The sequence below is a fragment of the Chlamydotis macqueenii genome, chromosome 17 (assembly GCF_036417535.1).
Source record: "Chlamydotis macqueenii isolate bChlMac1 chromosome 17, bChlMac1.mat, whole genome shotgun sequence".
In the NCBI taxonomy this organism is placed as follows: Eukaryota; Metazoa; Chordata; class Aves; order Otidiformes; family Otididae; genus Chlamydotis; species Chlamydotis macqueenii.
This window is the reverse complement of record NC_141572.1, coordinates 9,325,628-9,347,502: the sequence shown is the minus strand read 5'-3', so window position 1 is coordinate 9,347,502 and position 21,875 is coordinate 9,325,628. Positions and strand designations below refer to the sequence as shown.

At 39.9% G+C, this 21,875-nt stretch overlaps 3 protein-coding genes across 4 annotated transcripts; 1 reads left to right on the top strand and 2 right to left on the bottom strand.

Annotated features, from left to right (window-relative positions):
* Positions 1 to 33: 33 nt before the first annotated feature.
* Positions 34 to 1,741, bottom strand: C17H22orf39 (chromosome 17 C22orf39 homolog). Its single transcript, XM_086761785.1, has 3 exons — positions 1,653 to 1,741; positions 1,388 to 1,555; positions 34 to 773 (listed from the first exon to the last, which is right to left on the bottom strand). The coding sequence occupies exons 1-3, from the start codon at positions 1,674 to 1,676 to the stop codon at positions 648 to 650; spliced, it is 318 nt and encodes a 105-aa protein (XP_086617911.1). The 5' UTR covers positions 1,677 to 1,741; the 3' UTR covers positions 34 to 647.
* Positions 1,742 to 2,034: 293 nt separating this feature from the next.
* UFD1 (ubiquitin recognition factor in ER associated degradation 1) lies at positions 2,035 to 9,377 on the bottom strand. Its single transcript, XM_086761709.1, has 12 exons — positions 9,254 to 9,377; positions 8,640 to 8,772; positions 7,876 to 7,908; positions 7,171 to 7,292; positions 6,711 to 6,841; positions 6,361 to 6,433; positions 5,592 to 5,660; positions 4,994 to 5,059; positions 4,657 to 4,704; positions 4,212 to 4,300; positions 3,336 to 3,417; positions 2,035 to 2,907 (listed from the first exon to the last, which is right to left on the bottom strand). Exons 1-12 carry the CDS (start codon positions 9,254 to 9,256, stop codon positions 2,833 to 2,835), a joined length of 924 nt encoding a protein of 307 aa, XP_086617835.1. The 5' UTR covers positions 9,257 to 9,377; the 3' UTR covers positions 2,035 to 2,832.
* Positions 9,378 to 9,916: 539 nt separating this feature from the next.
* CDC45 (cell division cycle 45) lies at positions 9,917 to 21,506 on the top strand. Of its 2 annotated transcripts, XM_086761430.1 has the most exons (18): positions 9,917 to 9,967; positions 11,259 to 11,318; positions 11,607 to 11,699; positions 12,134 to 12,271; positions 12,881 to 13,024; positions 14,174 to 14,229; positions 14,845 to 14,893; positions 15,398 to 15,459; positions 15,849 to 15,899; positions 16,685 to 16,804; positions 17,177 to 17,308; positions 17,699 to 17,797; positions 18,051 to 18,212; positions 18,394 to 18,532; positions 18,902 to 18,985; positions 20,022 to 20,140; positions 20,598 to 20,674; positions 21,442 to 21,506. In XM_086761430.1, the coding sequence occupies exons 1-18, from the start codon at positions 9,917 to 9,919 to the stop codon at positions 21,504 to 21,506; spliced, it is 1,701 nt and encodes a 566-aa protein (XP_086617556.1). The 2 variants fall into 2 exon arrangements, with proteins under 2 accessions (XP_086617556.1, XP_086617557.1); XM_086761431.1 differs by lacking the exon at positions 12,134 to 12,271.
* The last annotated feature ends 369 nt before the right edge of the window (positions 21,507 to 21,875 follow it).

Here is a 21,875-nt window from a genome sequence, read left to right as displayed (position 1 = left end):
TAAGGGTTTGCCCTAAAACAAAACAGATCTCTCTTCATACATTTATACCTTTATTTTTGTAGTATTTTAAAATACTGCCACTGACACACAACACCATTCGAGAACAGTTCCACAAAGGCGCAGGGTTGCAGTTTCAGGGTCTGCAACATTATCCCACATGAGAAGCTCTTAACCCATGACGACTGTGAATCTGGAAAATGCCTTTTAAATGCCAGTGGTTGTGACTGTCCTGAACTGGCAAGAGGGGAGTCCCTGCTTCCTTTTGTTTTCCCATCTGGCAGGCCTGGGGGGGGGGGTCCCTTGTTCCAAAAGGGCACGATACTGATGGTCAGGGGAAGAGGTTGTGGTCTAGCAAGAGGAGCCAGATCATGTATGCATTAATTTGGGAGTTGCCTGCCAAATTCCTGAGATGAAATCCTAAAGTATAAGACAGCAGTAAGACACCAGGATCAAATTAAGCACCTCAGTTCTCCCTTTAAAAAATACTGAGTGTTTAAATAGACTCCCGAGTATTTTTGAATGAGTACTCAAGTACTGCAGGGCAGAGCTACAGCTGTATAACTTCAAGATGACATGGAAGAAAAAAAAAACAGCATAGTTCTGCATTGTGTATTACATTGCTGACCAAACACAGCAAAACAGTCTTGTTAATTTGGTTTGTCTTGGTCAAGTGGAAGATACCAGTCAGGGGGTGGGCTCTTCCTGAGTGTCCACACAGGAGCATGTTTCTGTTTTTCCATAACTCGAGCTCTTTCACTCTTGCACAAAGCTTCCTGAAATACCGGAAAAAAATATTACCACAATACTGTTGGGTGTTCCAGTCTTACAGAGCTTGTTTCCTGCTGTGACTATTTGAGATAAAACAAGGAATAGAAATTTATCATGTTAAATAGATGTGCCAAATGCTACCCAAGCAAGCCGGGATACAAGCTTTTAACTAGGTCACATTTGTATTTTGCCTCTGACTCCTCCATGAAGAAAACTACCGCTAACGTGCTCCCCTCTCCCCTAGAAGCTGTCCTAGCTGGCTGAAAGGATGAGTTACGCTGCACTCTGTGCTGAGGGGTTCATGGGGCTGTAGCCTGGAGTGTTTCTGGACACCCCAGGAACACCTTTTGCCTGTAATGTGGCTGCTTTTCCTGTGAGTAATAGGAATATTAGAGTAACCGAAATCAAGAGCTTTTACAGCAGAACACTGAAGATACGCCCGCTGGGTGTTAAGACCCTCTCACCCACCTCCACCCCGAGCAGACGCGATTTTCCACGCCCCGGCTCCGCCGACACCGCCCACCCGCGGGCGGCTGCGGGATCTCCCTCCCACCAGCCCCGGGCGGGACCGCGGCGGGAAGGGGCGGGCAGGGGACGCGGGGGGAGGCGCGGGCGGTACCTGCGCGGCGGCGGCGCGGCCCCTCTCCCAGGCGCAGCAGGCCTCGTAGTCCTCCCGCCAGCGGCCGCAGGCCGGCAGCTCGCCGTGCGCGTAGTAGTGGTGGAAGGCGTGCCGCAGCCCCCGGCAGTGCTTCCACTCCCACCAGTAGTCCTCGCACGACCGCGGCGGCTGCGGGCGGACAGAGAGGCCGGGCTGAGCCGCGTCGCCGCCACGGCTCGGTTCGGCTCGGCTCGGCCCCGCCGTCAGCCCCCGCCGCCCCACTCACCCGCCAAGTCTTGCCGTCCGCCATGCTGCCCCCGCCTGAAGGCCACCGCCTCGCCACCAATCCCCGCCGCGCTTTGCGGCGAGACCCGCGCGTCCGGCCAATGGCGGCAGGCGACACAAGCCGGCTGTCTCATCGCCCCGCCCCCGAGCGTGCGAACCAATGGCTGCCCGCGGGGCGGGGCTCCCCGGCCAGCACATGCCGCCCACTGCCCCAGCACCTCCCCTACAAAAACCCCAACTCAGCCGCCCCAAAACCGGCCGTTCTTCCGTGAAACCCCCCGCCGCGGGTGGGGCTGCACGGCGCGAGGAAACACTGGCGACGCGAGGCGACCGCCACTGCTTTGTTTTTTTTTTTCCGAAATCACCACACGAGGGACACACGCTGGTTACCAAGGGACCTTTACTCGGCCTTTCAGGAGGGAGCACAGGGGTCTCGGGCAGCCACGCATCCGAATTGCTCACCAACTGCACGCCGGCACTTGGAAGGACGCACAGGTTACTACTGACAGCCGTTCCAAAGCGCTGGACGCCGGAGCTTTGTACTCCCTCACCGGCACCAGGCAGAGAAGCTGCATCTCACCTCTCCCTACGCGCACCATTAGATTGCTACAGCACGTTATTGTATCTGGACTAGTAAAAGGCATGTTATCAATTATAAATATAAAAAGCAGTTACAGGGGGATTGCTTAGAATGATTTATAACCCCACACCTGAAGCTAAGATCAAAGAGACTCCCTGCACAAAAGTCTTAAACACCCCAGTGTTAGCCTTCATTTGCACCACACCAAGAAGTTCACCTGGAATTGTGGCAAAATATATACAGAGGGAGGAAAATATGAAGCACAGAGCAACGTGAGACCATCATCACTCAGGATAGAAGAGGGGAGGATGTAATTTAAGAACTGGATCTTTTAGTAAGGTAGAATTTGGTTTTACTTCTCAGGTTTATGCGAGATCTACTTTCCCCTCTTTACAATCCATACAAAAAACTCCTTCAGAAGTCCTAGAACTTAATTTTCAACTGAAAATTAAGACAGTCTGACAACTCCAGTTTTAAAGGTGAAACCAAAACCAGTCAGAGTTCCTGTGTTGCAAAACAACCTCTCAACTGCAATAACTAATATCCAATATACTGCAATTGTTATTTTATTTTCCTCCTAACTGACTAAACGTACCACAACCTAGGGTTTTCTTCCCTTTTTGCGCAGGGACTGGCCTTCTCCTGAAAATGCAATAAACCGGCTTCCAGATTCATCCTGCAAAAAGGAAAGAAGGAAAAAAGCTGTTACCTCTTTGCTTACTGCTTGTACGTGATGAAAGCCGAACAATCATTAGAAAGAACATTCTCCATTAGAGCAGCAACTGACTGTAGACATTTCACATCCTTAATCTACATAACAACCTCTTTCTTCCTGAAAATAAAATATGAGCCTTTCCGTGACCTTTCGGTTAACTAAAATAAGAATGCAAGTGGCTTATTCAACTTACATCAAGCCAGTATTTTTACATCAGCAAGCAATGAGATCGCAGGTTGCTTTCACCTAACTCAAACCACTCTTTAACTACTACCCCTTTTTAACAGAGGTGCACTGTGAAAAATCAAGTACAGAAAGAGGAACCACAAACTTGGACAGTAGTTCTAATGTTCTCATTCTGAGCAAAATTGGGAAGGATTCAACTTTACCTCTTCAACTTTCTTAACTAGTGGACGTGAGTTTCTAATGAATGTGATTCTACCGATCTTGAAGTCATAGTTGGGTATTCCCCTGTAAAATAAACATAAAAATATTATGAAAGAATAAATTTTAATCCTATCATCCAACTGAATACAGTGAGACCTGTTCTACGTCTGCGAGTACTGCACCAACACTGGCTGCAAACTTTCATTACCAAGTAACTCTACAGTTAAACCACTGAATTATTTTATGACAGTAGGCATACAACGCATGAAGTAAATAATCAGATACTGGAGCTGCTGTAGAAGCTTGGCTGTGGGCACGTTTCCATGTAGCCTGTGGTTTCCATGGGGCCATGAACATGCTTTTCCACAAAGGTTCAAGTTTTACTGTGACAAGTGTAAATGACAGACTATGACAGGAACCACATCCCCGCACACTTCCACTAACTCTGAATTGAGAGATTTCCTTGTAAGAAAAACCAAACCAAACCCACACGTGGCTTGGCTTTGTTTATCCACCCAACTCAGAATTTAAGATTTCACTCTACACCAAATTTCACTTTAGAAAATGGTCAGGGTACTGCGCATCACTTGATCGAGCCCACCAGCCCAGACTAGACCCGCTGCCTCTCCCTGGTTGTCTTCTAGAGAAAGATTTGATTGAGAGAGTTTTGGCAACACTAATTTAGGATCTGCAGCTTAAGTAATGAGGGACATCACAGTCAGTCTAGAAGATTAGACTATTTATTTTCTCAATGCAAACTTATGAGGAAATTAGCTTGTTTATATTGCAGGAGCAAGAAAAAAAAAGAACAAAAAACCCCACCACTCCACTCAAACACTGATCCTTCACTTTCCGACAACTGAATGAAACGGACATACCTTCGAATGTCTCCTGGTTTAATTGGCGATGGACTAGGCTCAACACCTTTCTTCTTGCCATCCAATCTGTTCCCAGAACCAGAGAATGCCTATGTATACATAACGAGTTTTCATTTAACTGTATCTTGTATTTAAAAGCACACTGCACAGGGATACTATATTCTGTAAAATCTTACTATCATTTTTATTTAATTCTTTGATTCAATATGTTTCTTTTTAGAATGTATAATAAGCTGATGAGCAGTACGTGTATGTACGTTTCAGTCTCCTGTTTATAGACTGCCGATTTAAAGGACAAGTCCTACTGTTACTGGCTGTAAGCACCACAAAACATGAGCAGATACAAACACCTCTAAGAACAGATACTAGCATTCTGCAGTTGTTTGGAACAACCTCTCCTCACCATTTCACAACACTCAGAAAGCAGCACAAATAGGGGACTTACACGAAATCCTACGTCACTCACATAACCGCTATGGTCTGCTTCCACATCCTGTGAGGGAAAAACCAGTTACTTCATTGTGTTCACGTTCTGATACACAGAACACAGGAAAACAGTTCCACATTTTTCTGGCCAAACAAAACTTTAGAATAATCCATTTCCAAAATCAACAGTTGGTAAAAAACCACCTCCTAAGTACACAAGTAAGAGCATTTGTAAAATAAAGTTTAGTCTTAAGAAATTGTTTCAGGAAAAAAGTTTATGTTAGCACTCACTGCTCCATGACAAGCAAGGCTGATTTCTAAAGATTGCAGTTTTGAAGGACAGAAGCTGAACTTACTGTGCTCTCTTCATGTTGTGCACTTCTTTCTGGTTCTTTGTACCCCAAAGGAGCATCAAAATCCACCTATTTACATAAGAAGAATGAAAATAAGTATCACTGATATTTTTCTTTTAATTATAAGCTTTATATTGCTATTCCTCAAAACTCCACAAACTATCACTCCATTTTCATCTAGAAAGAATTGAAGTTTGCTTGTTAAACATTTTAACTCAGAACTAAAAAGACCAAGCCTCCCAGGAATGAGTCTCAGCATGTAACTGAAACAGAGCAGTAAAACAGCACCCCACAATATCACTGGAGTTTGAATCATGACAAGCCGGTAAATAAAACTCGGATTATAAAAGATCTTCACACTGAACAGTAAATTCTAGGCATGACAGTCACCTGAGAGTACATGAAGGGCAGCTCAAGACCACAGATGTGGTCACAAAGGTACATGCCGTACTCTCAAACGAGTAATTTTTCCTGTCTGATCTGGTTTTACCCTTCCTGCATGTCAGAGCTGCTTGATGTACAGTGCTATCATTGAACGAGATGCCCTCTCTTTTTGGGAGGACATAGTAAAAGCAGACTTTCCATGTCAGCTTTAACTTACATTCATATCGCACTCTATGATGGACACAGCCTTATCCGGTTTGGTCTCCATTACCCGAAGCTCATAGATCTGAAAGAGTAGTGAATATTTTAAGATTGCACACGAAAGAGCTCAACTTATACGTAAGAAAAGCAGAGCTAAACCTTTCCCTTCAGACAGCTTCAAGAAATAGACACCAGTGCTCTTTAGGTTGAGGACTGGATAGTGCAGGGTCTCTACAGAACATGAGAACAAAGATTTTTAACTTGGATTGCTATGTGCTGGAGCTACAGAACCTACCTTTTACTGTACTTTGTGCACTCTTACTGCACCTTAATCTGCATTTTTGAAAGCAAATTATTAATTTAGGACACACTCTGTCCCTTGACTTGTGAAAACATCAGCAGCACAAAAATTTATTTTCTTGTGAGTCAAAACACAGTCTAAACAGCAGTTCAAGAGAAGACTTAACCGAGTCCTTTTTTCCTCCAATAGAAAACTGATTTGTGAAACCTACTGTCTGTCATTACTTGTCACCAATACTGCACAGCTCTGTGTTGGATGTCGGTACTAAACCAATCAAAAACTGAACTTAGCCTACAACCCCAAGTGATCAAATGTGCTGCGAAAAATACTCATCTATAAAATCTGTTTACAAGATGCAGTCAAAGTCCTTATGTGGTCACAATCTACTGAAACAGAGCATACTTTTTTACATGGGGCAGAATTTATTTCCTCAGACTGATGGTATCCAAATGAAACTTGCATGGACTGGTGTTGTATACTGTACCTTTTCATTGTAGTTGATGGCAATAACATCTCCAGTAGTCAGACAAGCAAAGTTTCTCAATGCATTTTCTAATCTTTGAAGTATGTTAAGATGAAACATTTGTTTAAAGCTTTGATGTTGCACTGAAAAGTTACTATGTTATAAAATTCTGATCCTTGATCTCTCAAAGTCAGCAGTATTGCAGACAGCCTGTCCATAAGCTCTCCATCCTTTTCGTTCTCAGAAGGAGCAGTAGTAATTACCTACTACTGGAAGAGTATGAGCCACACCTGAAAAGCTAGCTCTGCTTCCTCATTCCAATTCGGTAGAAAACTTTTGTCCCCTCCTCCATCATTGAATAGGAAGGATACACAGCTTTGGGATTAGTGATGTCAAGAAAATCTGGACTCTGTGGCTGAAATTTTGAGTAAGTAGCAACTTGAAGATTAACACTCTCCACTTGCACCAGACCTCCCTCTTCCAGCAGCAAGTTCTGCATCATCTGCAAGAATGAAAACAAAGCTACAAACCATTATCAACAAGATCAATATTTCTAATTCTCATCCCTTGTGTATAATTATCTTTGCTAGTGGAACCTTCTACTATGTTTTAATTTCAGGAAAAACAGTCAGGTGCATCTTAAAAAGCAGTATGTTTTGCTTACTTAGTTACACTCTTATGGAGGGAAGCCTAAGCTGTGACTGAAAGCTGTTGTAGGAACACAAGTAGCAGACACGCACTTTCAGGTAACGTTCTGCCTCTTTAATATTAAACTGGCAGCTCACTAATCCTACTCTTCAGGTTTTGACAGTTCAGTATGAGAGAACTCACCCAGTGCGGAAGGTAACATATGCCCTCATCAGCCACAAATTCAAGCACTCCACAATGTGTCATTCGGTCTGAATTTTTATTGGTCAACTTAAACAGCATCGGGTAAGTAATATTAAGTCGGCCTGGTGAGAAAGGAGAAAAAAATTTATTTGTTAAAAGCCACTAACACATTTCTGAAGCCTTCAGAGACTGAACATTAGCAAGAGAATGGGCCAGACTACAGGACAGCAGTAAATTCTATCAAGGCTAAAATTCAAAGGGCATGAGGGGGAACCACTTAGTTAAAAAGGCCAATAAAGATTATTTATACTATTTATATGGTTATCTTTTTCCCTATTTCAAAGTTAATTATCACTTATTTCGTCTTTAAAATAACCTTTGCTCCAGACAACAGTGTCCAGAATAAGCAGGCTGAGATTAAGAATTTACTGGATTAAGGGCAACCATTATGCTGTGTTCGCTATTAATTGCTAATAAATATCGATTCGCACCTCAGGTAGCCTGACACTTCAGACGCCTGTACTTAAAGACAGACAAGCCCCATTAATCCTGACAGACAAAATAATTCCAAAATACAGTTATTTAACTAGTCTCATGTTTTCAGACTTTAAAGTTAGACTTTAATAGATAATTAAAATACTGTGGTATTTGCTTGTGCATTTGCTCATATTTCTAATGTTATTCCAGAATAAAATATTCACTTACTGAGTTGATCCAAAGCTGATGGTGGCATAATTACTGCAGAAATGAGTAAGAACATAAGATTAGCAAAAGTATGACTGTACAAAGAGAGCTTAACATACAATTTTATCATTCCTTTCTCTAAAGTCTCCTTTAAAATAGGAGATTCTAAAATCTGTAAATTTTTGAGCCAGTTTTCCGTAGAATCAGTCATGACAATTATACCTGCTAGCATGGAGATTTCAAAATTTAATCAGAATAAAAATAAGACAAGGTTTTACAATACCTATAACTAAAGAAAATGTTTCCTAAAGGTAATTTCATTTCTCTGGGCTTATAGGTGCTGTTAAATTGATGCCAACTCAAAACAACATAGCATTAGTCTGACAGCCTGAAAATTAAGTTGGCTAATCGATTCTCTTTGCTCAACCTAAGTGAGGTACAAGGAGGGGAAAAAAAAAAAAGTCCTTAATCATAAATTTCCGTGGCTTACAATGGAAATTACATGAGTTTAACAGGAGACTTTAAAAAAGAAGACTGTCTTGTTCTGCTGTTCATAAACCAGGATTCACTCGGTAAATTTTTAAATTATACACTAATGCCATAAACCCCTCCTTCTTCCTTCTTAAAGCCCCACCCAGGGTGCTTTTCCAGCTTCCGCCACAAAGGCAACAGTACGTCTCCATGCTGTTCAACAATGTTTCTACAGTCTTGGCCAAGAGCTGTATCACTTGATATTATTCACACTCTTCCAACAGGTTATTAGTCAAAATAAAACATGCACATACTCTTCCCGCCTTTCTCCACATCTGACCTGTCATTAGGTCCAGCAAGCATGGATACCGAGAAGCAGCGGTATTGGGTTGAGAAGCGGTTCTGGAAAACCCGAGGGATGGGGTGATCGAACATATTAAAAGAGAACTAGGTGGGGGGAAAAAAAAAAAAACAAACAAACAAACACAAAGAGAAAAGTGTATTAATAGGTGTCTACAGCGCACCGAAGCGTTACAGCGCTCACCGAAGTCTCCTAAAGTTTCGCTAAAACTACGACGCGGAGCCACCGTTGGCGTCCCCGTCAGCCGGGGCCCCTCCTTTTCCATCCGGCTGCGGCGCGGCCGCGGACAGACCAGCGCGCCACGCGCAGCGCGGGCAGGCAGAAAATGGCAGCAGCGCACTTCCACACCGCGCTTCGAGCAAGGCTCGGCCGACCACCCGGGCGCCGAGGAGGCACCGACACCCGCCGGCCGCTGACGGCCGCCCGCCCGCCCGCCCTCGGCCTGGCTCTCCACGCCAGCGCCGCCGCTCGCCGGCATCAGAAACGAGCTCCGGCTGCGGAACGCGGGGCCCAGCCGCCCGCCCGCCCGCCCGCCCGCCGTGACTCGGCACTTCCCCCGGGGCTCACCATGGCGGCGGCGCTGAGGCGCAGGGCGGCGGCGCTCGAGCTCCCCAGAAGAATCGCACGGGGCGCGGGGAGGCCGGGCCAGGCCGGGCCGCTCTCTCGCCTGACGGGACTCCGGCCGCCGCCGCCGCCGCCGCGGGCCCCACCCCACGGCCCTCCCCCGCCGCCGTGCCCCTCCCAGCGTGCCGCGCGGCGCCCGCCTCCCCGGCGGCCATTTCGTCTGAGGGCGGAAGTCGGGACCTCGTTCCTGCCGATGTGGCCATTGTGGAAAGTTTTTCTGGGCGCTTGGCCTCTCCTCAGTCAGGGAGCGTTGAGGTGGCACCTCCCGCCTCTTCCTCAGGCTCACGTAAAGGGTAAAGCAAACATTTCGCCCGCGGCAAAGATGGCAGACATGGCAACAAACGCCAGAACACTGCTTCCGGCTGATCTACTCCTGGGATTGGCCACTCGCACGTGTCGCGACTCTCTTTTCCCAATCCCATTGGCGAAGATCCGGAATGGATTGGGCTGTTCGGCCAATCCGCTCTGCGAAGGCGGGACAGACAGTTTTCCATTGGCCAGCGCGTCGTGACTAGCGGACCAATGGGAAGTGGCGGTGATTTGGCGCCCAGTTTGAGTGCGGGCGGCCCGTAGTTGCCGCCGCTTCCCCGCCGCTCTCCCGCCGCCATGTTCATCTCCGACTGCCGCCGGGAGTTCTACGACGTGATTGTCAGCCAGGTGCGGGCGGCGGGCCGCCGTCGGGGAGGGGCTGGTGTTATCCTGGGCGTCCCGGTGGCGGGCGGAGCCGCCTCCTTTCAAGCCGCTCCCCGCGGGGCTGCGGCGGTTCCCGCCGCCTCACGGAGCGGGGTCGGTGTTGGGGTCTCTCCGGCTCCGGCGGCGGCTGAGGCGCTCCGGCCCTCCTGGGGCCGCGAGGGGACTGGGGGCGGTGGCGCCCGGGGCTGCCGGAGCGGAGGCCGGCGGCGGGGGTGGGGTGGGGGCCCCTCAGGCGGCCGTAACGCTCCGGGCCGCGGTGAGGGCGGCGGGCCGGCCGGGCAGCCCGCCCGGGCTGTAAAAATATCCCAGCTGAGCGGTCTGCGGCCTCGGGAACCCGACACAAAGCTGCTGCCGGCGCGACGAGGTCTCGCCAGAGGTTTTACTTGCAGTTCGCCTTCTCTCTCGCGAGTGCTTTGGGTGTTCCTGTGGATCTTTTGTTTAACCGAGACTTGTCTCGATCTGTTTTTCCCTTTATGTCTTTTGAACAGTTTCGATGTTGTTTGCCCGGACACTAAATCTCGTATTCTGTCTTCTCTGAGATTTCTTTTGCAGCCTTCCTTACAGCAAGGCTGGTTGGCTGCTTTCATTTTTTACTCACGATCTGCTTAACTTTGTTCAGAGTGGATTTGCACACCGAAGTGGTAAAGCTGTTGTTGGACAGTCTCTTAGTATTCGTACTTGTGAAACAAGTATTTCGCCTGTGAAACTTGTGAAACTTTCACTATATGCAAGTGAAAGGTTTTCCCTCAAATTCTCCAAGTGTGAGCAAAATCTCAAAAAAAAAAAAAAAAGAAAAAAACAAACCCAAACTGAAAAAAACACCAGATAAATTGTTGCGCCTAAATCAAGGTTATTTCATGTGTTGCCTTGCTCCTATTTTTGCAACAGATGTTCTTTAGTCAAAAATGTTCCAGACCTCATGCTGAAAACTCGGTGCTTTCTAGATGCGATGAAAATAGTTGTAGGGCTGACTAGCTCTGAACCTTCAAAAGTATGTGCTGTTCATAGGAGTCTGAATAATTATGTGTCCTCAAAGCAGCTGACATATTTTGGGTATGTGGAGTTGTTTATTGTTCATATTTACAGCGATCCAAACCAGTTAATTTTGGTTGCAGTGTTTATTCAGAAGCAATCCTGGTTTATGCTTGTAATTTCTCACTTTCTGGTCTCACAGTGATTCATGCATTTCATGTATTAGCACGTCAGATTTGGCACCTATGTTAAAATATTAATACTGTTACTCTGTTATTTACAGCGTGTTCTTCTGCTTGTTGCTTCAGATGTTGACGCATTATGTGCTTGTAAAATACTCCAAGTAAGTCTTTGTTTATTATCACTGTAGGCTAACAGTAAAAGAAAACATGCCCAGGGGTTTAATAGGTTTGAACTGGAAGTTTAATCTGCTTTTGTAACTTATTTTTTCCATGAGCTATGACACTAAAACTGCGAAGTCATATTCCCAAAGTTCACGTAGATTTGTCATTTGGGATGTCTTCAAGATAAAGATTTGTATGAAATATCGCTATAGCACAGTATAGTATTGTAGAAGAGATTGTTTCCCCCTGCTCCTCACCTTAGCTAACTGCAGTTTGCTTCATTCCAGGCTTTGTTTCAATGTGATCACGTGCAATATACACTTGTCCCAGTATCTGGATGGCAAGAACTTGAAACTGCCTTTCTCGAGCATAAAGATCAGGTAAAAAAATACTGTAAATTTTTAAAGTTGCAGCTCATCTTACATAGATGTGCACTTTTTCCCTTTTCCCAACTGAAAACGTCAGCTTTTAGTAATTATTATTAGTTACCTCAAAACAGTGGTTAAATTTTAACATACTGTCAAGTTTTTTACATAAGCTTAAACGCATGTGCTGTAATTTTGACAGATTCAAATTAAGTTTGCACAATTTTGAGATATAAAAGCTGTTGGTATTGGATGTCCAACATCCCTGACTTTGGTGTTTTGCCTTACAATTTTTTTTCCCTCCTTTAAGGCATCAAATGTCAGAAAGTAAATGTAAGTTTTGGTGATGATGGGTGCTTTGGAGGTTTTGTAAAGGTGTTTTCAGTCTTCCATGTTCCCTGTTAATTGAAGTAAAAAGCACTCTTGTGGTTTTTTGTTTTCATTTGCAGTTCAAATATTTTGTTCTTATTAATTGTGGTGCCAATGTTGACCTTCTGGAGATCTTGCAGCCTGAAGAAGACACTTTTTTTTTTGTATGTGACAGCCACAGACCTATCAATGTAGTGAATGTTTACAATGATACACAGGTAAACGAAGCTTTCCTTAAAAATGCATAATAAAAATCTTCACACAGTGCGGTGGTGGGTAGCGCAGTGCTTTTCTCTGTATTGCAAAACTGCTTACAGTGCTAGCTAGTAAATCAGGAAGCAGTATTAATGGATATTTGCAGTAGTAATATACATCATCAGAAAAAAATCTGCTTTCAGTAATAAAATATATACCGTTAGCAGTGTGATAGTTGTCAGTAGTGAGCACCTGCTAATCCTGTTGCTGTAAATCAAACTGCTACAAATCAAAGGATAAACATTCTCCAGAATGTAACATTTATTATCGCTCAGAGTCTAGCATAGCAACACCTAGAATATGAGTATTAAGCACAAATTATTTGAGAACATGCCTTTAACAAGCATTAAAAAATATTAATTCTTTCAGTACTGCTGTAAGGAATATGTTTACTCTCATTGTGTACAAATAAGTATGGCATTTTAGTTTTGTTATGCCGGGAACAGATCACAGCCAAAATGAATTTTTACTTTTTCTTACCAAGTATCTGAAGTGTTCTCATTTGTCTTTTGAAATGTATTTTAATCACTAAATAAGGTACTTTATTTTAAATGTTTTTTTTTTCTTGATAGATTAAGCTATTAATTAAACAAGATGATGATCTCAATGTTCCTGCTTATGATGATATCTTCAGAGATGATGAGGACGAAGAAGAGGATTCAGAGAATGAAAGTGATGGGTCAGAACCTTCAGAGAAACGTAGGCGTTTTGAAGAGGTGTGTTTCTGCTGTTTTGTTGTGAAAAGAAGGAAAATAAAACAGCTATTGCATATACTTTACATCATCACAACAATTATGTTTGAATTTAAAATTTATGTTCCATGAGATCACAAATTCAAGAGTAAGATTCATAAATAATCTACTACGACCACTAGAGTTTCACATAAACAAAATAATTAATTATCTGAACTGCACAGAAATATTTTCTCCTAATCAAAACATCTTTTTTAACTTGACTATGCATAAAGCTGGCCTTATGTAACTAGTGGACTGATGAGATCTATGTCTGATTATGTGCTCTGGGCTTTTCAATCTAACAAAACAACTTACTTAAAAAGAACAATGTTATATTTATATTTTAAATAATTGTTTGAGAAGATAGACGCTCACAAATAATTTAGCAATATGTTTTGTCTGTCCTTGTAGCAGTAAACTAACAAAAGTGTATTACGGTAAAGACAGAAAAAATAATTTGGGCATATGTTATTTGTAGCATATTTTCTATTTATACTGTACAAGGAACCAAAGGCATGAACCTAGCAATATCAAGAGACAATTAAATGTTAAGACATTCTCAAATTTAATATACATTTAATGTTATTTTTTTATTAGTATTATACACTTTTTCTGCTAACCTAGCAGAATCGGGAAAAGCTAGTATCAGAAATTCAAAGGAAACAATCTATAAATAGTATACACAAAAGCTATTTTTTAATCCGTTAAATATTTTACAAATATCTTTTTTTATTTCTTAGAGTTTTCAAGCTGATGATGCTATTTATGGAGCTTAAATGTACAGTGCCTTTTTTCTGATCTTCAATAATTATCTTCATTTTTAATCAGTATCATTTTTGTGATACACAATGGCAGAGTGCAATGTTGGTACTGTTTAAAATATTGTGTACTGGGCCTCTGATTTGTGAAAATGAGCTAAATAAATACTAGCACAGAAAGATGCCATGACTTTATAAAAGTGTGTGCCTTGGAAAATATTTGATAATAATACTTTTACAGTTAAGTGATGTTAATGGCAATAATTCTTCTTTTAAGTCTTTTTTTTTTTATAAAAGTCATTAAAGTATCTGGATAGGTTTTAATCTACTAGAGCATTTTTTCTGGCTTTTTAACATCCAAATTAATTTACAGGAAGTAATAGAGAGAACAATGAGAAGGCGACAAAGGCGGGAATGGGAAGCACGCAGGTGTGTTTAATTGGTTTTTTTCTGTGTTGCGTATCCATTTTTCTTTCTCTTATTCTTTGATTAAAATCCTACTGACAATACGAAAACATACCATTATGCTTGATTTGCAAGATGCTTTAGTTATAACTTTATTCAGAAAGTGGGGAGGGATTTACTATATAAAAATAAAACATTTAAATGGAGGATAGCTGTAAATAGTAATTTATAAATTTCAGTAGCAATAGGTGCAGTGCTTCACTTCTAAGCAGCTGTAGTACTCTTACCTTGTCTGCCTTAGGGTGAAATTTGTGCCTCTGTTCTCTTTCTCTACTATCCCATTATTGTCAGTAGGAATGAGCAGGAGCAAATCAGATAATTGATTCCTCAAATCCTATTTTCTTATTTAATTAATTTTTCCTTTATACTTTATGTTTCAGTGTGGTTTCCACATTTCTTCTAAAAGCTAATTGCCTTGCAGAAAAAAATTCTAGTCCAAGTTTTTTTAATTGCTAAAATGAAATTTAAATTTATTTCACAATTCCAGTGTATATTTTTAATTTGATCAAATGAGCAGTTCACCACGTAGTCAAACACATTGGTTGGTTTTTGTTTGTGTTTTTTTTTTCCCCTTCATAGACGAGAAATTCTTTTTGATTATGAGCAATATGAGTACCATGGGACCTCAGTAAGTATAAACTTGCTTGCCATAGAAACACAAGGTGCCAATGTAGAGGTAATTGGATAATATCCAATGTTATAATTATCTACTGTAATATTATAATTCTCTAATAATACTACACGTTATAACAATATGGTTATATCTTATTGTTATGTCTTACTGTTAAGATGTATGGAGCTTGTTTGCCTTTCAGAGTTCTCAGTGTCAGGACATTTCAAACATGACACTTAGGACACCAGACTGTCCCTTCTGTTGTTTGGCCTCTTTGATTATTTTTGTATTTTGTTAAGTGCTGCTTTATATATAATGCAGATTTGCAGAGCTGTATAAAGAATTTTCTTTCCACTTAATGTCTTGGAAAGTAAGACACAGGCAGATTGTCAAACTCCAGTGTGATTTCTAGAACTTTAGTAACATGCTAGTACTTGGTAAATTTAATTGTATTTTATTTCTTTAACGAAGTGAGTTTTGTCTTCATTTGTCCTCTCTTTTTGCTTTTCTCTCATATAGTCTGCCATGGTGATGTTTGATCTGGCATGGTTAATGTCTAAAGACTTGAACGACATGTTGTGGTATGTTTGCATTATCATTTTTCATAGAGGCTAGAAGCTTGATCTGATAGTAAAAAGAGGCAAGATTTCCCGAAACTATTTGATTTCAGTATGAAGTTTCAGTTATTTCCTGAGTCAATGTATGTCTTGAATTTGAGGATGCATCTGTGTAAGTTAATTACAAGCAACACACAGATTTTGCATGGAGAAAGGGAGGATGGTACTATGTGTGTATGTCTGCTAAAGAGGGAATAATAATATATAGCTTTGTTATTAACTTCTGTGTACAGTTGATGAACGGTGTTTCTGACTTGTTCTGTTACGTACTTAGAGTTAAATATAATATACTCTACTGGAATATTTTTTGGTTTAACTTTTTTTTCCTTTTCTGTTTTTCCCCCCAATTTTAGGTGGGCTATTGTTGGCCTAACAGATCAATGGATCCAAGACAAAATCACTCAGTAAGAATGATTTTTTTAATTTATCTTTATTACTTTTAAAATTTTTTTTAAGGCTAACTACTAGAAATCGGGAAACATACAGGAATTAATATAATATAAGATATTTAATGTCGCTGTTTATTAATAAACTTAATGAATGAATGTGATTGATGCTTTTCAAAACCAGGAATATACATTCAAAAGAACTGTAATTTCCTTTTCTACTATTTAGAATTTTTAAGTTCTGACTAGTAGAAAAAGCATTTTTAACTTTCTTTTTCACAAAATTAAAAATAATAACTTCTGACCTGGGAAGAAATGATGTTTAATAGTAGTTTGTGTAACTATGACCTTGATACAGTTTTACTAAAGGTAAAAAAATTCTATGTATTCTGTATTCTCCAATTTCCTTTCCTATTTTAGTTAACAAGTTCCAGATCTTCTCCTTCCCTTCCCATCCCAGCCTCTTATTTCGTTTCAGAATTCTAGTAGTACATGTGTAGACCTTAATTCTGATCTTCTAGTGTTACTAATACACTGATGTCTTTAAGGAGATAAATGTAATAAATAACTGATTTAATTGGTCAGTCTGTCTCTCTGCATTGGTTTTATTTTGGCTTAATTACCTGGGTGTGCGGCTGAATATTGAAAGAACATTATTTAACAAGTTTGGGTTCTTTAAAGATGTACCTGCAGTTTTCATGCTGCTGATTGGCCAATGTGTTAACTTTAGAAAGATGTGTCTCAGAATCAAGAAAAAAAATACACAGGAAGAAAATAAGCTGACAAATTTATTCTTGTTTAAGAATGAAGTATGTGACTGATATCGGAATCCTACAGCGTCATGTGTCTCGCCACAACCACCGCAACGAGGATGAAGAAAACTCTCTGTCAATTGATTGCATGCGAATAGCATTTGAATATGAGTATCCTTGAATAAGATATGGGGAAAAAAGGTCACCCACTTAGTGAAACCAAATTGAGTTTCTATCTAGGAAAGAAAAAAAAAGCCAAGCTTCTCTGCTGCTGAGAATGGAATCAAATGGAAATTGGAATGGTTTGTTGAACATGAATGCCTCTTTCAATAGCTCATGTAGCTTCAGTTCAGCTTAACCTTTCAGAAATAGTTACACGTCAATGTTGCTCGTCTTGTGTTACGTGCACCTGCAGCACAGAACTATGTTATGGAGCACAGAGATGCAATATATAAGAGCAAATTAAGACTTACCTGCTAGTTATGGAGTTTTGTTAGTATTTGATCTATGTGTTTAGAACTATTTTCCATAATTCCTGTTCAGTCTGCGCCTGGCACTGTATCAGCACTGGTCTCTATATGAAAGTCTCTGTAACACTTCATATACCTCTGCTAGCCTTAAGCTTTGGTCTGTACAAGGGCAGAAGAGGCTCCAGGAGTTCTTGGCTGACATGGGGTGAGTTATAAAAATCTGAATCTTGATTAAAGGATCATTTTTTCAATGAATTATGGGAAAATATTGAGAATATAGCTTGTGAGTACTCAACTTGTTAGTTTTAAAATATGATTGTGGGGCTCCGAGTAGGTTGTAGAGTCTCTTTGAGTTGAGTTATGCAACTTGTGTCTTGCTGTGTGAGGAATATGCCTTTATGGAATAGTAGATGAGTAAGTAACCTATGCTGTCTCACATCTGCTCTTCAATGACTAAAGAAAACAAAAAACAATCAAGCTTAGTCACACTTAAGTTCATAAATTATCTAATATTAAGAAAGTCTGATGAAAGGAAGGCAAAATATTTGTTTCTTCTAGTGTACCTATCAATCTGTTTTTTTCCTTCTGTTTTTAGTTTGCCTTTAAAGCAGGTGAAACAGAAGTTTAATTCCATGGACATGTCTTTAAAAGAAAATCTTCGGGAAATGATTGAAGAATCTGCAAACAAGTTTGGGTAAATTGTTTTAAATACAAAATGCTTTATCTGAAAACAGTTTTCAATTAAGTGCAAATATTTTTGAGGATGTAACACCTTGTTTTTAAAAGCATATTTTTTAGATTGACAAAGTAATATTAGGCTCGTTGCAAATGTTAGATTATGATTTGTCTTCATGTTCTTAACATTAACATACTGAGGAAATGGCTGGTCAACGTTGATAATGATGTTGATAAAACCAGTAAAGTTTATTAACATTCTCATTTTGCAGAATGAAGGATTTAAGAGTTCAGACCTTCAGCATTCACTTTGGCTTTAAGAACAAGTTCTCAGCAAGTGATATAGTTTATGCAACAGCTTCTCTCATGGAGAATATAGAGAAAGAGGGGCCTGAAACAACTAATTTCATTAAAGCTTTGGACAGTCTCTCCAGGTACTAAAAATATGTCTCTTCATTCTTGTACAGTTTTGTTTAGGGAACATGGGTTACATACCTAAAAGAAGCATTGATGCTTCATAAGTTGTTGAAGAAAAATCAAAATATCCTTGTGAAGAGTGTTTAGAGAAGTCTCATTTTTGTGTGAAAAGCTTTATTTTTATTCTTTCTCTTTCAGGGGTAACCTGGACAAACTGCACCAAGGATTGGACCTCGCCAAAAAGCAGTTACGTGCGATTCAGCAGACAGTAGCCAGCTGTATTTGCACCAACCTTGTAATTTCTCAGGGGCCTTTTCTCTATTGCTCTCTCATGGAGGTCAGAATTCTAGTTTTTGGCTGTCTCATTTGACTATTGTATTTGGATGTCTCATAGTAGAATAACACTGTTTTCCTAACTGCTTGATTTAATAAGAAAGACTCTGTCAGAAGGAACTTACCTATACTGTGCTATCCTCTGATGGGGCAGTACTGACATCTGCTCTGAACTTCCCAAACGAAGACTCAGTCCCCTCAAAGGGGAGAGGTCTTCATTTCAAAGTCAAGTGGGTGAGAATAAACTCCTATATTGTAATGGTTCTTGTTAGTGTTCTTTGAGCCACGCAAAACTTTTAGACTTGTCAGTAGATATTAACATTAAGTAAGTGGAAGAATAATCTTGTAATTGAAGTAATTCTTCTTTTCCTAGGGCACACCAGACGTGAAACTGTTTTCCAAACCAGTGTCTCTGTGCCTGCTTAGTAAATACTTACTCGAATCGTTTGTTTGCTCTGTAAGTAAATCAAAACCTTTTAACTGACTAGCTTCTGGCCTGTGTAGTAGTTATTGTTCTGTTGGATACTTGCAGTTGATTATTAAAAACATTATATTAAAATCTTAAGGGAGCATATCACTATATATGTACTTTGAAAAGTTAACTTATTACCAAAAAAGTAATATTTCAGGACTGGTAATTGTTATCTAAAGATTTCCGTGTCTATTTAAATAAAATCCTTCAATCTTTACAACTAACATAAGTGAAATTAAATCGCATTTATCTTTTTAGCTATTAGTTACACAATTCAGATTCAAATGAGGTTTTAAGATTGAGAACTCTCTTCACAGTGAGCACTTCATAATTTGTAAATTAAATTTATGGTGGTCCATCCTTGTCAAATTGCATCTATCTGTCCTCACTTGGAAAGTTAGACATTGTCTGTTCTGCCACTAGCAGCATGACAGCATTTTTAAAACTTGCTGTGAAACATTTACCTTAAGAACAGAACACTTTTAAATAAACTTCTATTTCATTTACTTAAGTGTCTAAAAATGTTAAAATCTTCATCGTTACTTTTTGATTTAATTAAATTACAAAACTTGTTGAAGTTACAGCTTACTGCTGCAAAATAATATGACGGGAAAATAATTACTAGTGAAGTCAGTGTTTGTTGTATTTCAGTGTAAAATTATTATTGCGAAAAATCAAGCCTAGTTCAAGTTTTTAGATACCCATACCTGCAGTTCTTTTTTTTTTTTTTTTTTTATAAAGAACTTTTTGCTTTACTGTAAATCATATCTTGTCTGTCTATATCATTTCCATATTAAAATGGAATACAGAATTGGAGAAAAACTGACGTTTCTGTTGGTCCTTAAAGTGACTTTACTGTAAGAAAGAAGGGGATTAAGATATTATGTAAAGAAACCACCTTTAGTTGAACTGCATTATAGCTTTATCCTTAGATAAGTATTTGCAATACTAGCTCACACAGAGAGCTGAAACTAAATTGTTTCCTGAGTTTTGCGTAACAAGGAGGCTTTCTGACTTCCAGACAAAAAACAAGCGTTGTAAATTGCTGCCACTGGTAATGGCTGCACCAATGGATGTTGATCAGGGAACTGTGATCATGGTGGGGATTCCTCCGGAGACAGAAAGCTCTGACAAAAAGAAGTAAGCATATTGTTTAAAGTTCTTACTAAAGGTTATGTATAGACTTTTCCTGTCTCTGAAGCAAATGCATCTTTCCTGTATCTATTTAACACTGAATATGTTGACTTGAATTGTATCCTTCTTAAAAACATGCTTTTTTCATATGGTATGCATGAGATACTTTGAGAGACAATGCAGATGTTCCTTCAGCTTCTCTGCAAGTTTTTTTTTTTCATTCCTTCTTAACTATTTATTTTAAAAGAGGGAAATAGTTCACTGTATGACTCATTATATCATTTCTTAAAACCTGCAATGTTAAGATGTTTCCACTTTAAGTGAGGTGTTTGTTGAATACATGGCACATGAAAACCATCTGGAAGATATTTTCAACTCTCAACAAGGAAAAAGTTCCATGTTTCTACTTTAGTACATATGTCCTTTTCTGTGATGCTCATTGGCATTTCTGTTCATCTTCTAGTTTTTTTGGAAGAGCATTTGAGAAAGCTGCAGACAGTACCAACTCTAGGACTCTACACAACCATTTTGACATGTCAAGTGAGTAATGCTGCCTATCACTTACTTCGTTCACCAAATAGCCCTTTAGGGGTCAGTGTTTACGCAGCCTCCGTAAAGCATGAGGACTCTACACAATATACTTGTTTGTGTATGTCTTAAATGCAAACATCCAAGGTTTGTGTATGTGATACGCTGTTCCTGAATCTAGTATAAACACAAGCTACATTATTTGTCAATCTCTAAGTGCTATCTGGTGCAGGAATTACGAACTACTAAACAGAGACTTGCATATCCTTTTAAGATGATCTGTATTTTGCATGGAGTAATGATTTTCATATGTGCACTTCAGTTAAAAATCTATGAGGTTATCTGTGAGGGTTTTTATATTTAGCAGCCAAACCAAGTATGGTATTGATGTTATGAGATGCATTCTTTAGTGTCTGTTTGAAAAATGAGATACTTGGGGAATGAGATTTGCCTAGCTTTGTATATGCTTTCAAAAGAGGCAATTTTTAATAATATATACTTAGGTATTCATGTTGAACATAGGAAAAAAAAAAACATTCCTAGATTTAAAACATGGCAGCTATATCGTATAGTGAGCACCTAGAAATCAGTTTGCCGGAATCTAGGAGCAAAGTAAAGAAAGTGCTTTGCGTTTTGTCCAACTAAATAGTTTCTCTTTTTCCTTCTTAAAGTTGATTGAGAATATAAACAAGTATACTTGGAATTAATATTCCTCAAGTGCGAAATCTAGTATATCTTTCAGTTATTTCCATCTTACAATAAAATATTTCGTATTTTAGTAATGGAATTGAAAACAGAAGACCGGAGCAAATTTCTGGATGCACTCATTTCTCTCTTGTCCTAACGGTAAGACAGTGTAAGGAGGATTAATTTAAAAAATAATTACAAATCAAGTTAGTAACTAAATGACATTCACATGTTGTCTGTAGAATGTTATAAGAAAATGCGGCAACTTCTAGTGAAAATATAAATAAAAGGTAAGAGTTTCTTACAAAAACAATTGGTTTTCGTTTTGGAAAGAGGAAGACAATGTACAAGCAGAAGATTTTTTTTTTTTCTCCTTAAGAGTTGTATTTCTTTTGTCATCCATAAGCTTCTCTTCCACTGTTCTTAACTTTTTGTAGGTTTTTTACTTTAGCTGGAAAAGGAGCAGCTGCTTGTGTTGTGAAAAAAAATTGAGATATTAGCTGTTTGCCATTGATACTCTTACTGA